We start from the raw sequence: 17,674 nt of genomic DNA on the forward strand, positions 1-17,674 counted from the left end.
GTGTCATATACTTTCTAGGTATCATTATGCCTGTAGAGCCACCACCCCTACCTCATAAAATAGGCCAACTAGGAGGGGCTCTGTCTCTCACCACAGACCACAGCTGGAGATGCTGCACAGGTGAAATCTCTCCCTCCCTCTTCTCCCTCCCCTCTTTCCTTTGGACAATCCTTTAGCCTACCACCGACTCATGACAGGTACTTCTTAGTGCGGACAAACCACGTTCACAAGTGTATGTGGGTTCACTTTCTCACCTATAAATTTTGTTACTACTTTGTGCACCTAATACATGCCTGCATTTAGAATGCTTATCTATGTGTCAGACAAGAACCTGAAGTAAAAATTAAAACACCCTAGCCTACATCATGATCATCTTTTCAATTCAATTCAGTTTTACCAACATTTATAAACGACACTTCACATTAAAGAAAATAATGTTTATTCAAGAACAACCTTCTCTGAGCATGATTATTTCTCTCTGAAGTGACATGCCAGAATACTGACTCTGGGACAAGTTAGGAGAGAAAGAGAATAAGGATGGGAGTAGAAATGTCCCAGGTATAAGCCAACATTCAGATCTCAGATTCATACATAGCTATGGTTAAAATATATTATATAAAAACAGTTAATAGAAAGGGCTGTGTGAACTTTCAGAAGTTTTAGAAGAACAAGAAATAAGTGTCAAAAGTCCGAGAGTAAACTAGTAGATCTATCTCAGATGAGGCTAAAAGATTAGGGACAAGGCCCAAGACTGATATGAATGAGAAAAGCCAAGTGAAGCCAATCAGCTGGACAACGGACAGGGTTCTGAAGGGTTCATATATTTGGATGAAAGGAAGTAATCGTGAGTACCCAAACAGGTCAAACACACAGCCTGGGTTCCCCAAAGGAAGGCTCTGAGTATCTACTCTTACGTAATAGCTGAGGTTCTTCTTGTGACAACTATCCACCATCTTGACCTGGTATTTATAAAACATTACCCCTGCCAATATAGGACACATTGAAGAACACATGGGCCATTCTCCAAGACTGATCACATGCTGTAACAAAAGTCTTTAAATTCAAAAGAATTTAAACCATAACAATATATAAGCTCTCTGATCATAACAGAAGTAAATTAGAAATCAATAACAATAAATAACTGGAAAATATCACAAAATACTTGGAAACTAAATAACACAAATAACTATAATGCCTGTCAAGTAGAAATCAACAATGAATATTAAAAATATTTCAAATCGAATTATAATTCAAATATAACATTAAAATTTATAGAATAAACATAAAAAACACAACATAAAAATTTGTAGTATTCAACTAAGTCAGTGCTCAGAGGGAAATGTTCAAGATAGCAGAACTGGGAGGGAGCTTACTGCTATAGTCTAGGGCAAAAAAGAAGTGGAAAGAGTGCAATCTCAGGGAAGGGTTAGGGATAAAAGGGCAGAGTAAACTCTATGCAAATTAAATGGACACTGTGAATCTACATTGAGGGTTTGGACGTGCATAGCTCAAGACCCCAGCCTCAGCACAAGCTGTGGAGTGAGATGAGACCAGACTGCAGCAGCCTAAGCCACTGGCAACAAAGCTCTGGGAAGACCCCAATGAGAGTCCAGCTTGGAATCTGTGGAGGACAGTGTACCTGGCAACCTAGAGGGGAAAAAAAGGGGGCAGGTCTCTCTTTTGCTGACTACCCAGCACTGGCATCATGTAACTAGCCAAGAGAGGGAATAAACCATTTTGGACATAAGTAACAGCTGCTCCAGCTTCTGTCCCCACAACCAGCAACCAGCCAAGGGGAGACAGCTGAGTTTGGCTGGGAGCATTGAAAGAAGGCTGGAAGCTTGTAACTATGGGAACCTTGTGGGCCTGTACTGTGAAAACACTATGGCTATGACTTAGGGTAGGCACTCTGGGCTGCTCCACTTGCTCAGGGCTCCCTGATTCCCTGGTGAGGGTCGCTGCTGCAGGATCCATGTTAACACAGAGAACTGCATGGATCCTTTGTGTGGTGCTTATGGTAATATGCATGAAAACTGTACTCCCAAGGGCTACTGCCCAGGCACTGGTCTCCTTTGAGGAGAGGAAGTGAGTGAGAGAATATGCCAACAGAGCTGAATAAACCTCTCCTCTGATTAAAAAAAAAAATTACCAAGCCCAATTTGGGTGTCACCTTGGACTCTCCCCTCATCCTGGAGCATTAAACAGAGTTCCTGGTCCACACCCAGAACATGCCTCTGGGTATTCACTGAAAGAGCAGATATTCTATTATCCCACGAGGCAATAGTTCAAACATAAAGCCATTACATGGGGGAAAAAACCCAACAAGTATCTCTACAAATGCCAAATAATAAACTCAGTAACTCAAGAACTAAGAATAAGGAAGACAACATGATGCCCCCAAAAGAACACAACACTTCAATATTAGAATGTGAAGATAAACAGATTGATGAAATGCCAGAAATGGAATTCAAAAAACTGATTGTAGGATTACTTAGAAGTAATCAGAGGGGCCAGTGCTGTAACGTAGCAGGTAAAGCCACCACCTACAGTGCCAGCATTCCATATGGATGCCAGTTCAAGTCCCAGCTGCTCCACATCTGATCCAGCTCTCTGCTGTGGCCTGGGAAAGCAGTACAGATGGCCCAAGTCCTTGGGCCCCTGCATGCACATGGAAGACCTGGAAGAAGCTTGTGGCTTCAGATTGGTGCAGCTCCAGTCATTGTGGCCATCTGGGGAGTAAACCATCGGATGGAAGATCTCTCTCTCTCTCTCTCTCTGTCTCTCTCTGTCTCTGCTTCTGCCTTTGTGTAACGCTGCCTTTTGAATAAAACGAATAAATCTTTAAAAAAAGTAATCAGAAGCAAATTCATTAACTAGACAAACCCATACATGACATGAATGAAAATTTTTCCAACAAAATTGAGATTTTAAAGAGAAATCAAAACAAAATATTGGAAATGAAGAATTCAATAGAACAAATAAAAAATGCGGTGGAAAGCCTTAAGAACAGACTCAGTGAGGCAAAATAAAAAATATCCAAAAAACAGTGTCATAGATTTATGGGATACTATTAAATGACCTAACATATGGGTCTTAGCAGTTACTGAAGGCATGTGAAGAGTGAATGGATTAGAAGGCCTTTTTAGTGAAATAATTACAGAGAACTTCCCTAATTGGGGAAAGAAAGAGACATCAAAGTACAGAAGGCACATAGAACTCCTAAGAGAAATGGCAAGAAAAGATCTTCACCTCTCTCTCTGTCTCTACCTCTCTCTATAACTCTGACTTTCAAATAAATAAAATAAATCTTTCAAAAAAAAGTGCATACTACTACTGAAAAAAAATTTACAGATTCAACACAACACCAAAAAACCAAGGACATTCTACTCAGATATATAAGATTATAAGATATATAAGATTATAAGAAATGATGCTGAAATTCCGATGAAAACATAGGAAACCCCAACTAGCTAAAGCAATATTATACAACAAAAACAAAGCCAGAGTCATCATAATATCAGATTTCAAGACACACTACAAGGTAGTTATAATCAAAACAGCCTTCTACTGGTACAAAACAGATGGATAGACCAATGGAACAGAATAGAAATGCCAAAAATCAATCCATGCATCTATACCCACCTTATCTTTGACAAAGGAGCTAATATCAATCCCCGGAGCAAGGACAGTCTCTTCAACAAATGGTCCTGGGAAAACTGGATCTCCACATGCAGAAGTATGAATCAGGACACTGACTTAAACCTTATACAAAAATCCACTCAAAATGGATTAAAGACCTAAATCTATGACTCAGTAACCTTAAATTATTAAACATTGGGGAAATCCTGCAAGACACTGGCACAGGCAAAGGGTTCTTGGAAAAGACCCTAGAGCACAGGCAATCACGACCAAAACTGACAAATGGTATTACATCAAATTGAGAAGCTTCTGACTGCAAAAGAAACACTCAGGAAAGTGAAGAGGCAACTGACAGAATGGGAGAAATTATTTACAAACTATGCAACTGACAAAGATTAATAACCAGAATATATAAAGAGTTCAAGAAACTCAACAACAACAAAACAAACAACACAGTTAAGAAATGGGCAAAAGACTTAAACAGTTTTCAAAAGGGGAAATCAAAATGGCCAAAGGATAAACGATAAATACTCAGGATCACTAGCAATCAGGGAAATGCAAATCAAAACCACAATGAGGTTTCACCTCACCCCGGTTAGAATGGCTTTCATACAGAGATCAACAAAACAACAAATGCTGATGAGGATGTGGGGAAAAAGGTACCCTAATCCACTGTTGGTGGAAATGTAAACTGGTAAAGCCACTATGGAGGACAGTATAGAGATACTGCAGAAATTTGAATACAGACCTACCATATGACCCAGTCATCCTTCTGGGAATTTACCCAAGGGAAATGAAATCAGCATCTGAAACAGTTATCGGTACCCCATGTTTATTGCAGTCCATTTCACAATAGCTAAGATATGGAATCAACCCAAATGCTTACCAACTGAAGACTGGATAAAAAAATTATGGGATATAAACACCATGGAATACTATACGGCAGTAAAAAAAAAAATTTGTTCACTACAAAATGGATGATACTGGAAAACATCATACTTAGTAAAATAAGCCAGTCAAAAAGAAAAATAGCATCTGTTCTCCCTGATCTGTGATAACAATAGAGCACTTAAAAGGTAATCCATAGGACTGAAATTTTTTTTAAATATTTATTTTATTTATTTGAAAGAGTTACACAGAGACTGAGAGGCAGAGAGAGAGGTCTTCCATCCACTGGTTCACTCCACAAATGGCTGCAACAGCCAGAGCTACACCAAACCAAAGCCAGGAGCCAGGTGCTTCCTCTGAGTCTCCCATGTGGGTGTAGGAGCCCAAGCATTTGGGCCATCTTCCACTGCTTTTCCAGGCCACAGCAGAGAGCTGGATCAGAAGTGGAGCAGCCAGGACTCGAACCAGCACCCTTATGGGATGCTGGCACTGCAGGCAGTGGCTTTATCTGCTATACCACAGCGCTGACCCCAGGACTGAAATTAACATTTCGAGAAGACTTTTAACAGCCCACCTGTTGAGAAACAGATTTTTTTCATATAATTTGTTGAATTTTTTACTTAGTATAGAGTTAATAGTATGTGAATAAAGTTAATTGAAAATAGATCCTTGTAAAACATAAGAAAGGGAATAGGAGAGGGAGGAGGAAGAAGTGTGGGAGCGGTGGGTGGAAGGTTGGTACGGTGGGAAGTATCACTACCTTCCTAAAGTATTTATGAAATGCATAAAGTTTGTATTCCATAAATAAAAGGTTTCTGGTGGGAAAAAAAAGAAGGAAATGTATACTTTAAATACATATATGAAGATAACAAAAAAGAAAAGTAAAAGTATCAATGACCCAAGGTCTACTTCACAAACTAGAAAAAGGAACACACAGAAGTAAGTAGAAAAAGGGAGGCTGGTGCCGCAGCTCACTGGGCTAATCCTTTGCTGCAGGTTCTAGTCCCAGTTGGGGCGCTGGATTCTGTCCCGGTTGCCCCTCTTCCAGGCTAGTTCTCTGCTGTGGCCCAGGAGTGCAGTGGAGGATGGCCCAAGTGCTTTGGCCCTGTACCCGCATGGGAGACCAGGAGGAAGCACCTGGCTCAAGTATGGTGAAGAATTCACTTTAACGTCTCTGTTTTGGCAGAAAACCTAGAGTTTTATTAACTCTGCACGAGAATCCCAAAGGGCAAGAAGTAAGAAGTTGCTCAGATGTTTTAGCAAGCCTGGAAGTAAGTCAAGGTATCCAGGAGCACGTACAGAGATCAGATGTATGGCTGAATCAAGACAGAGACCTTGAGACGTAGAACATCAAGAGAGAGGATGTTCAGGAGATCAGCATGTTATTTCATGTTGTCATCTGGTATCTTAAGATCCATGACATGTGAACTGATTTATAAGCTAGCAGAGGCTCAGGCCACATTTGCAAAGGCCTGCCCCTAAAAGAATCTGACATAACACACATAGATCCTGAGGCAATACTAAAGAAAAGGTTACCATCAGGCCAGCGCCACAGCTCAACAGGCTAATCCTCCGCCTTGCGGCGCCGGCACACCAGATTCTAGTCCCGATCAGGGCGCCGGATTCTGTCCCGGTTGCCCCTCTTCCAGGCCAGCTCTCTGCTATGGCCTGGGAGTGCAGTGGAGGATGGCCCAAGTGCTTGGGCCCTGCATCCCATGGGAGACCAGGATAAGCACCTGGCTCCTGCCTTCGGATCAGCACGGTGCGCTGGCCACAGCGCGCCAGCCGCGGCAGCCATTGGAGGGTGAACCAACGGCAAAGGAAGACCTTTCTCTCTGTCTCTCTCTCTCTCACTGTCCACTCTGCCTGTCAAAAAAAAAAAAAAAAAAAAAAAAAAAAAGGTTACCATCATTAAATCCATCTAGGGAAACCTCAGAGTTGCATCCAAAGAAATACTGCCAAGGACTGGATATCAAAAAATGGACAACCCTGTGTCAGAAATGTATGAGTGGAGAAAACTGGAAATAGAAAAAGAAAAAACAAATTACAGTTTCTGGAGAGAGTGACATAATCATGCTTTTTGGAAAGGTAACTCTAGTAGCCCTTTGGATAGGAAAACTTAAGTGTAAATTCTTGTTGCAAAAGCCCAAACAGGGGCAGGTATTTGACACAGCTGTTGGACACTGTTTGGGATACCCACATTCTATGTCCATGCGCCTGGGTTCAAGCCTTGGCTCCACTTCCCCTTCCAGCTTTCTTCCACTCTGGGAGGCAGTAGGTGATGGACAAGTGATCGGGCTGCTTGCCACCTGAATGGGAGACCTGGATAATGTTCCCAGATCCTGGCTTTGGCCTGGCCCAGCCCCACGCATTGTGGGCATTTGAGACATGAATCAGCAGAGGAAGGATCTATCTGTGTCTCTGTCTCCATCTCTGCTTCTGTCTCTCTTTCTATGTTTCCCTGCCTTTCAAATAAAAATATATTTTAAAAGTCCAAGCAAGACAAATGCCCAAAGTAAAATATAATGCAGAAAAACTGTCCATTTATTAGACATGTCTGAGATAGATCAAAAGAAATTAATTCAAATTTTGTATGTGAATTGATTTTCTCAGGATCTTATATTCTCCAAGTGAACAATCAAAGTTAAAATTCCAAAATTATATGGAGGATTAGAACCTGAAAAAGTCAATATTCCACTGAGATAACGAAACAGCATGATGGCCAGTCAAAAAGAACTAGTCATCCTTTCAAAACCCCGGTTCCTCACTTTCTCTTCTATCTTCAGTCTAGGCAATCTTTCCACATATGTCATCTAATTTAGTTCCCAAATGACTCTAAATTATCATTTAATGGGTGAGAAAACTGAGGCTCGGAGAAGTGTAGCAATTTCTCCAATATTAAGCATCCCTAAGTGGTAGACCCAAGACTCAACACCAAAGTCCTACTCTCTTTACACTACATTGTATCAGAAAACTACAGACTTAGCAAACATCTTAGGAGAAATCTAGACTAGATGTGCAGATAGGTCTTTGTCAAAATAGAGGTGACAGTAATTTCTGGGTACCAGAAACCCGAGATAAACAAATAAAACATAGACTCTGCTCTTACAGAAAATAAGAATTTTGTAAAGGAATAAAACAAGTAAACCATTTCGGTTTTAGAAATTCAGATATGTACTCTTTAGAAATTATTTTGCCTAAATTTAATAGCAAAAATGTAAGTATATATTATCATCTTCACTTACGTTTAGAAGACTGCTTCCCATCACTCTTTGATCTTTCTGATCTCCCCTCACCAGTATCCTGATCATCTGGTTCCTTCATGTCCCTAATTGAGACAGAGAAAGGGGCAGTAGTATAAAAACAGAAATTAACACTTTTTTCTCATTGAAATTTTCTCTACAAACATCAAACACCATGTGGTTAATAATCCTGTTTGCACGGTAGCTAAGATGACCCACCAGCGGGAGCAAATTATAATCACAGATTCCCCCTTTTTTAGGCCAACCTGTCACCACGTGCACTCTGGCTTTCCAGAGGTCCACAGTGAAACATACCATCCAAGTCTATCTTTTTCCCAAGTGCCTCACCACTAAAATTAGCCCTCTGCCATTCTTCCTTTGGTTCATCCCTCTCTCTTCCTCTTCACATAAACAAAACCCCCTGGTTTATGACAAATTCAACTTTGAAATGTTTGCTGGGCATACTTACTATGTATTAAGTCATGTTAGGCCCTGAGTTATGACATTGAACAAGAAGAATATGGTCCCTAACCTTATATAGTTTGCTGTTAAGGTGTTAAACAAACAATTAAAATATAACTGCTACAAAAATAAAAGAATGGAGTGCTGTGGGCATGAGTATCAAGAAGTTGAAACCCTATTTGGGGGTTGGGAAAGAAGTATTTGAAACTCATATGATGAATAGGATTTGGCAAGGCATAGAATGGGAAAGAGATAATGAGAGATATTGAGAGAGGGTTGAGTTTTCGAAGGGCTGAAAGTGGTCAACTGGCAGGACTTGTGAAAGTGAAATGGATATTCAAGAGGAGGCCAGCAGCAGATCACAGAATTGTCTCTAAGATTTGCTAGGAAGTTTAGATCTTTTTTTTCTATGGCTATTGAAAGCCAATGAAAGGTCGCGGACAGGAGGGTAGCATGTTCTCTCTGTCCCCTGTCCACATTGCAGCTCTTCATGTACTGTACTTGAAAACATGTATTATACCTTCTTTCTTTCTTTCTTCCTTTCTTTCTTTCTTTCTTTCTTTCTTTTTTTTTTTTTTTTTTTGACAGGCAGAGTTAGACAGTGAGAGAAAGAGAGACAGAGATAAAGGTCTTCCTTTTCTGTTGGTTCACCCCCGCAAATGGCCCCTAAGGCCAGCGTGCTGCGACGATCCGAAGCCAGGAGCCAGGCGCTTCCTCCAGGTCTCCCATGCGGGTGCAGGGCCCAAGCACTTGGGCCATCCTCCACTGCCTTCCCGGGCCACAGCAGAGAGCTGGACTGGAAGAGGAGCAACCAGGACAGAATCCGGCACCCCAACCGGGACTAGAACCCGGTGTACCGGCGCTGCATGTGGAGGATTAGCCAAGTGAGCCACGGTGCCAGCCTATACCTTCTTTCTAAGTCTCACTTCTCCACAACCAGCATTACAAGTTTCCACAACAATTTTCTATGGCATGAAGGGCACGCAAAAATAGAATAACAGTTTTGTTTGGATCAAATGTGTCACTACTCTTAGGTTGGAATCCCAGAATTGCCACATAACTACAGAAATCAAATTCTCAACTGCAACAGGAATTAATGAAAAACTACAGCATTGAACAAATGCATTACTATACCTTCTTAGTCTCTGAAGATAAACTAGTAAGCTGTTATGGTTTGATTATTGTCCCCCTTCAACTCCTGAAGTTTAGTCCCCAAAGCCTTAGCTTAGTGGCACTAAGAGGGTGCAACCTTAATCCAGTTATGGTGACTGGAAGTGGGACCTTAGGAAAGTGAAAAGATTGCATTAGGTTTTTAGGGGGAAGCCTCATGATTTTATCCTGGTGGCTTTATAAGGAAAGAGAAACCACATGGATAGACACAAACCTGCAACCCTGCTATTATGTGATGCAGCCAACAATCACCCTCACCAAAGCCTGTATGAGGCTGTTTGGACCTGGAGCTTATAGAACCAGAAGCCAAAATAAGCCTTTTTTCTGCATCAAGAAGCCTGCCTCATGTATTTTGTTATGGTAACAAAGAGCTGACTAACATAAATGCAACAGGATCACTGGAGAGTGTAATATAAGTAATAACTGCCTTCAGCTGGCCACTAGGGTTCATTCCTTCCATTTTCTTGCAGAAACATCATAATTATGTCTTCTCTTGATTTCAGAGGTTAACAGTACATCATCCAAACATTTTTCATGCAAACTATTACCAAGAAAAACAGATCCCAGCCATGAGTGTTTCATTCCACAGCAGGGTTCAATTCCAGGTACTGACTCGTGACTCCAGCTTCCTGCTAATGCGATCTTAGGTGGCAGTGGTGATGGGTCAAGCAAGTGGATCTCTGCTGCCCATGTGGGAGGCCTAGATTTACCTCCTGGTTCCTGACTTTGGTCTCAACTCAGCCCCAGATGTTGCAAGCATTTGGGAAGTGAACCAGCAGATGGGAGTGAACTTGTGCTCTCATTCTCTTTCTCTCTGCCTCTCAAATAATAATAAAATATAGACCCTAACAAGGTACGCATGTGTTATTTGTGCTTAGTACTTCAGAAACATTTTTCTGAGTTGCCAAGATGATGTTTTACCTTTTAAAAGATGTGCATGCCCTCCATATGTGGTGTTTGATTTGTCTCCTTTGAGGTTTCCTTCCTTCATCCCTCCCTCCCTTTCTTCTTTCCTTCCTCCTGAATATAGAATACACAACCCCTGGGACTTGGGACATAGAGCTAAGAGTCAAACAACAGAAAAATCTTAGGTTGCAAGATCTTTGAAAATCCAAATTTTACTATTCAGTATATTTTCCATTCCTTACCATGCGGACACAAAGGCTTACTTTCTGTTTATAATGAGTAATTGATTTAAAAAGAATTGCGCAAGGCAATGCCAGTTACTGCAGAGCGTGGTTGCAAATTAGCACATACTGTGGGTGAAACTGGTTAAATAGCTACAAATATATGTAAATGCCACTTCCTCCCTTGCTTTCAAGGTTCTTCACAATTTAATTTAATTTAATTTAATTCTTAAAACTATTGAGCATATTTAAATACAAGTTGCATTATTCTGGATACTGCAGAGGATACAGAGATGCGCAATATAGAGCCCCTGGTCTTAATTTATAATTCCAGAAGAAAAAAAATCAACAATTCTCTTTTAACATAGTCTCAGAATAAATTTTAATAAAAATCAACATTGAAGGTATTGAAAGGAAACTAAACTACTCTTCTTGCCATGATGTCCCAAATAAGTGAAGGCAAGGTACTGGAACTGCTGACAAAATGAACTGGCTGCTACTAAATGAAAATTTTAGTGTGTAAGTTTCAATAACACTTCAATCTGTAAATAAGTATTTTTTAAAAATTCATTTATTTATTTGAAAGAGTTTCAGAGAGACAGAGAGACATAAAAGACAGAGATCTTCCATCCACTGGTTCACTCTCCAGATGGCCACAATGTCTAGGGCTAGGCCAGGCCAAAGCCAGGAGCCAGGAGCCAGGAGCTTCATCCAGGTCTCCCACATAGGTGGCAGGGGCCCAGATACTTGAGCTATCTTCTGCTACTTTTTCCAGGCCATTAGCAGGGAGCTAGACCAGAAGTGGAGCAGCTGAGACTTGAATTGGCACCCACATAGAAGGCAGGCATGGCAGGCAGTGGTTTTACCTGCTATACCACAACGCTGGCCCCAAGTAAATATTTTAGCTTTCTGCTTCTGTCACAAACTGCCAGAAATGGAGTAGTTTAACTACCCTCCCAGTTATTATCTCCCAGTTGTGTGGCTCACAAGTTGAAGCCCAGTGTGACTGAGCTTGCTCTCTGTTTACATACAGTCTCACAAGGTTGAAACCAAGATGTTAACAATGCTACCTTCACTCCTGGAAGCTCTGAGAATGAATTTATGTGTTACAATCTGAATAGGATTTGTCCCTCTGAATTCACACAGGAGTTTAATATCCAAAGACTGATGTTAGCTGTAGTTAGAGAGTGAAAAGTTAACCTAAGGTATTTAGAGGAGAGGCCTTTGGGGAGTGATTAGATTAGGAATCAGGTTAGGAGCCCATGACTCAATCTTGGTGGCTCAAAAGGAGAGGGCGAGAGACCACGCAGACTTAGGCAGACACGAGTGCTCCCGGTGTTTTGCCATGTCAGCCTCTGTACCACACCACTTCTGGACTCTGCTGGCCAGAAGGCCACCACTAGATGAGGCCCCTAGACTCTGCACCTCCAGAATCATGAGCCAAAACAGACCTCTATTCTTTATTCAGTCAGTTTGCCTGAGGGATTTCATTTTAGTAAAGAAAAGGCTAACTAATATATTACTTCTGGGCTTGTTCTGGTTGCTGGCAGAATTCGGTTCTTTGTGCTTGTAGGACTGGGGTCCCTGTTTTCTTCCTGGTTACCATCTAAAAGTCATTCTAAACCACAAGAGGCCTCCTGCATTCCCTAATTTATGGCTCCCTTTAAAGAAAGGAATAGCAGGGCAACATCTCTCAAATATTCTAATCCCTTAGTTTTCTTTCCTGCTTCCTACCAATCGTAAGCTTCAGGTGATTGATTACTTTCTACCTTTTAGCCTTCTTCCTCCTAGGTATGTTTATCTTTAATATACCATCACTGAAGGCCGGCGCCATGGCTCACTAGGCTAATCCTCCGCCTGCGGCGCTGGCACGCCGGGTTCTAGTCCCGGTTGGGGCGCCGGATTCTGTCCCGGTTGCTCCTCTTCCAGTCCAGCTCTCTGCTGTGGCCCGGGAGTGCAGTGGAGGATGGCCCAAGTGCTTGGGCCCTGCACCCACATGGGAGACCAGGAGAAGCACCTGGCTCCTGCCTTCGGATCAGCGTGGTGCACTGGCCGCATCATGCCAGCCGCAGCAGCCACTGGGGGGTGAACCAATGGAAAAAAGGAAGACCTCTGTCTCTCTCTCACTATCCACTCTGCCTGTCAAAAAAAAAAAAAAAAAAAAAAACCATCACTGAGTGCTAACTGTTTATAGATTTGAAAGCAGTCAGAGTAGGAATGGTAAAAAAGAAAACAAAAGGCCTTCCTGTAATGTGGAACGTCTTCTTAGCCTACCTGGGAAACCGACTGAGCTAGAAAGCGAAGGGTGATAATAAGAGACATAAAGAATTTCACTGATTTAGTTAGAAAGCAGGCTCTGGTGCCAAGGTCACCCAGAAGGCCAGGTGGCTGGAGTAGTCTGTGACCACTCTTGGGAGTATGGTGAAGACAACAAGCTCCCTGCTAACAGGCCCCAGGACAGAACTTTTTTTCCGCCCTGTCAAAGTCACGATTAAATTGGAGGAAGGGGAGATGAGAAGGCAGGATGAGCTCACCATGCACACAAGAAACGTTGTTCTTAAAGGGCATTGTACAAACTTTTCCACCAGCATAAAACCCCCAGGTCAACTCCCTTCAGTGGCTTTTTCCTTCTGAAGAAACCCCTCCTGGCTGCTTTCCTGGGAACTTTCCCTCTGCCCTTTCAAACTCTCTCTGTTCTTTTCAGTAAAAGTTTTTTGTTAAAAATAGCCTTCTCATTTTGTTCATCTGCTTCATACATCGTTGCAGACAGAACAAGTGTCTGGAGTTTAAATCAGCTGTAACAGATTCTACTAAAAAGAGTCCACAAGATGCAATGAATGTATTCATAAGATAATTATAAGGTAGGATAAAAAAAAATTATGATGGCCCCTGAAGCATTCTGTAAACAAAGGAGTTGAACCACAATGAAAGGTAAGTTGGTGACAAGACAAAAGCACCACACTTTATTCTGTGCTGTCATAAACAATATGCTCCTCAAATGGCTAACACTACCATACAATAAAGTTTACTATCACACACCCAGGGGCAGGCATTTGACCTAGGACTTAAGATGCTAGTTGAGATTCCTGTGTTCCCATATCAGAGTACCTGGATTTGAGTTCCAGCTCAGCTCTTGATTCCAACCTCCTGCTAATGCAGACCATGGGAGACAGTGGTGATGGCTCAAGTTGTCCTATTCCTGCCACCCACATAGGAGATTCTGCATTCCTAGCTCCTGGCTTTGGCTGGGCCTAGCCCCCATTATGCAGGCACTGGGGGAGTAACCCAGTAAATAAAAGCTCTCTATATTTCTCCCAAGTTAAAATTTTTTTTTTAATTTTTATTAATATCACAAACTAAGTTAATGTCAGATTTTGTACAATGTGGATGAAAATATTGGAACCCAAGGAATTTGCCTGTATTATGAGCTAGCAATATGGGACAATCTGTGAATATTGGAGCCTATACTTCACTTTTCTAGGTTATAAGGGTGACTGAAGAACCTATAAAAGCAGTTGAGGTCAGGCAAAAAATGCTTCTAGTCTCCTGGAAATTATCAGTGTAGTTGGTAAGATGAAATAAAAGGTTTTGTGTTCAATTCTGTAGAACAAAGGGATGAGGAAGTTGCAAGGTAACCTAATGGGATTCTGGAACCAGAGAAAAGACTTCCCAGTTGGCCAAGAAACAAGTTCCTGAATCTCTTAGTCCTTAAATATAAAGTAGAGGTGATGTTGCAATTTAGAGTCACTTATAAAGCTGTTAAAATATTATTAATAGGGTTCTACTCCCCAGATAATTCTCTTATACAGTCAGGCATAGCTTTAAGAACTACGGTTCAGAACCGTGGTAAAATACCCAGTACATACTCAGAAACGGTCATTGTTTCTACAATCACTATTAGTTAGTCTCTTTAATACAGGTGGGCTCAATAAATAGGATAATGGAATCTTGAAAGCTGAAAGAGATCTTAAGTAGTCCAATTTCCCAGCCAATACAGTCTACCTATCCACAATCCAGCTCCATGACAGTGGTCTGATGTGTTGGCCAGCTGAGAACAGAGCTAGAGTCAGTCTGACCATTTTAAATCCTGGCTTTTCCTCTTCCTAGTCGTGAGGTGTTAAACAAGCATTTGACCCCTCTGTGTCTTAGTACTCTCATCTTTAAAATGCAGTGCCAACTGCATAAGGTTGTTCTGAGATCTTAGCGAGCCATTACACTAAAGCTTTAACAGTTACCAGACAGAGGCACTCGATATGTAAAATAGTTAAAGAAATGGGTGTAGTAACATAGTCCTGAACTAATGAAAGACCACTTCAAAAGATGCTCAACCTTGGGGCCAGCGGTGTGGCGTAATGGGTAAAGCCGCTGCCTGCGGTGCTGGCATCCCATATGGGCGCCGGTTGGAGACTCGGCAGCTCCATTTCTGATTCAGCTCTCTACTATGGCCTGGGAAAGCAGTGGAAGATGGCCGAGGTCCTTGGGCCCCTGAGCCCACGTGGGAAACCAGGAGGAAGCTCCTGGCTCCTGGCTTCGGATTGGCGCAGCTCCGGCCGTTGCAGCCAATTGGGGAGTGAACCAGCGGATGGAAGAGCTCTCTACCTCCCTCCCTCTCCCTCTCCCTCTCTCTCTTTCTCTCTCTCCCTCTCTGCCTCTCCTTCTCTCTGTGTGTAACTCTTTCAAGTAAAAATAAAAATAAATCTTAAAAAAAGAGAGAGATGCTCAACCAGGTTCAATTTAAACTTCAGAGAAGGGGCTGGCATTGTGGCTCAGGGGGTTAAATTGCTGCCTGCAATGCTGACATCTCATATGAGTGCTGGTTTGTTGCTCTGCTTCCCTCCAGGTCCCTATTAATGTGTGTGAGAAAGCAGCAGAAGATGGGACAAGTGCTTGAGTTCCTGCAATCCATGTTGGGGACCTGTTCCAGACTCCAGGATTCAGCCTGGTATAGCCCCGTTCATTGAGGTCATTTGGGGACTGAACCAGCAGATGGAAGATCTCACTCTCTTTCTCTGTTTCTCCCCACACCCTCTGTAACTCTACCTTTCAAATAAATAAATCTTTTAAAAAATGGGTAAAAGGGTGATCACATTCTGCTAATACTCAGTTCTAGCTCTTAGTACATTTTATATTAGGCTGAAATCTGCCTCCCTGTGACTTGGATGCAACTGGTATTTGTTCTTCCTTCTAGGAATCCATAGAATTACAATCATGCAAATAATTGTAGCTGGCTTTCACTTCTCCCCAGATCTGCTCTTTTCCCTGTGAGAGCATCTCAATTATTTTGTTACTCAAAAATTCTTACTCTAATGCTTCCACCATCCTCCTAGCTCAAGAAGTTAATCCCCAATACATCACACATCCCTCCAAATTTTCTATTTTCCTTGTAAAATTTGATCACCTTCCAGAAGACAGGAACTATCATTTCACCTTTTGGGGACAATCATTATATTACATTACTTTAAGGAATTCTAAGATTACATTATCTTGGGAGGAAGACAAACAGGATTATTATATGCTGGCTTATCACTGTTTGTTACCAACTAGAATGACTAAACATTATTTGTATGTTATAAACAATGTCCTACCTTATACAACTCAACTAGCTATGTTTGGGATTTAATTTTCAGAATGATCGTAAATCTTTTTATTAAGTTCAGGTTTATTCACTCAGGTTTATTGATCCAGCTCATGAGCAATTGTTTTAATCACCTCATTAAATAGATTCTTCAGTTTTGAATCAACCCTAAGAATGCACAAAAAGAAAAAAAAAAAAAGAATAGTACACAGTGATGCAGAGGGATGTGCTGCTACACTGCTCCCCACTCCCCACTCTGACTCACTCTCATAAGCTCACTCAGCCTCAGCAGTGTGCCAGAGGCGGTCAAAAGACTCACAGCAGTTGATACACACACAAAAAACCAAGACTCTCAGCTTTTACTTTGCAATGTGAAACCCTACTGTCGAGGGCACAATAGTGTGTGGGTTTTTTGTTTGTTTGTTTAAAGTGTACATGTTTCAAGCACAGTTCTAAGAAGTTCTGCATATATTATCTCATTTTATTCTGAGGGCAACCCTATGAGATAGATATTATTTATTATTCTCCAGGTCAGAAAGTACCCATTACTCTTTGAAGCCTCCCCTCTAACCGGCTGATTTCCAAGTCTCGCTACCCAGTGTGCAGTTCCTAAGCTTTTGGACAAATCCCTTCCCTTCTGTTCCCGCTGTCTCCACCACAGGCTGGCACTCACCGAGCCTCACCTGCCCCATTACCACAGCCTTCCGATCGGTCTCATATTTTGCTTTTCCATTCTCCAACCCATGTTATACACTGCCTCTTACATTTCAAAAGCAAAGCTCTTAATGTACCACTCTTGTTTCAAACCTTGAATGGCTCCTCATTACCCTTAAATAAGAATTCAGATTTCCTGGCACGGCCACAAGGTCCCTCCTCAGAGGGCTGTAGCTCATCTCCTGTCACTCTCTCGCCTAGCACTTCCTTAGTTCCTTCTCCAAAGTCCATCAGTAAGCTCTCCAGACAATGGTTGGTTGACTGGAACCCTGCGTACCTGTGTGCTACTACGTCTTTGTCTATTCATTCAATATTGTGCATTATGTGTCCTGCATGTGCTACCCACTTGCCTGTTTATTTAACTATCCTACTTAATTCTAACAAGAACCCAGTGAGATAAGGATTGCCATCTTCCTTTTCAAAGAGGAAACTGAACTGCAGAGGGTCCAGCTGCAGCTAAGTGAGAGGCAGGTGGCTCTGCCTGACCCCAGAGCCCAGCGCCTTTCGCTGCTCTGCCTCAGCCCCGTCCAGCCCCTCGGGTGTGGGAATGGGCTGCAAACTTACCTCAGGTACCGCCTGCGGCAGCCTGTTCGGAGTCTCAGAATCCGCCTCCAGTCTCCGTTTACTGCGGTTGCCAGGGCAACGCCACCCGGCTTCCGGGCGGGCCTTGAGGCGCATGCGTAGGCCGGCCCGGTTTCCCAGAGAGCCCGCGCGGTGCCCCCCGGGAAGCCCCGTTCTACCCGCCCTGGGGTCCGGGCGCTTTTGCTCCCTGGCTGAGGTGCAAACCGGGACAGGAACGTCCAGCGTTCTGGCAGCTTATTAGCCCCTCGGCCTGAAGCGTGGCACGCTGATAGTTA

At 42.4% G+C, this 17,674-nt stretch overlaps 1 protein-coding gene across 1 annotated transcript in view; it reads right to left on the reverse strand.

Moving 5' to 3' along the window:
- Positions 1-17,456, reverse strand: part of CFAP44 (cilia and flagella associated protein 44) — a 116,369-nt gene extending 98,913 nt beyond the window's left edge. The window contains exons 1-2 of the mRNA XM_062176743.1: positions 17,382-17,456; positions 7,773-7,855 (exon numbers count right to left, since the gene is read on the reverse strand). Coding sequence (XP_062032727.1) covers positions 7,773-7,851 — 79 coding nt within the window. The 5' untranslated portion in view covers positions 7,852-7,855; positions 17,382-17,456. The remainder of the gene's footprint in view (positions 1-7,772; positions 7,856-17,381) is intronic.
- Positions 17,457-17,674: the final 218 nt, after the last annotated feature.

This window comes from Lepus europaeus, chromosome 2, assembly GCF_033115175.1.
Source record: "Lepus europaeus isolate LE1 chromosome 2, mLepTim1.pri, whole genome shotgun sequence".
NCBI classification, from domain to species: domain Eukaryota; kingdom Metazoa; phylum Chordata; class Mammalia; order Lagomorpha; family Leporidae; genus Lepus; species Lepus europaeus.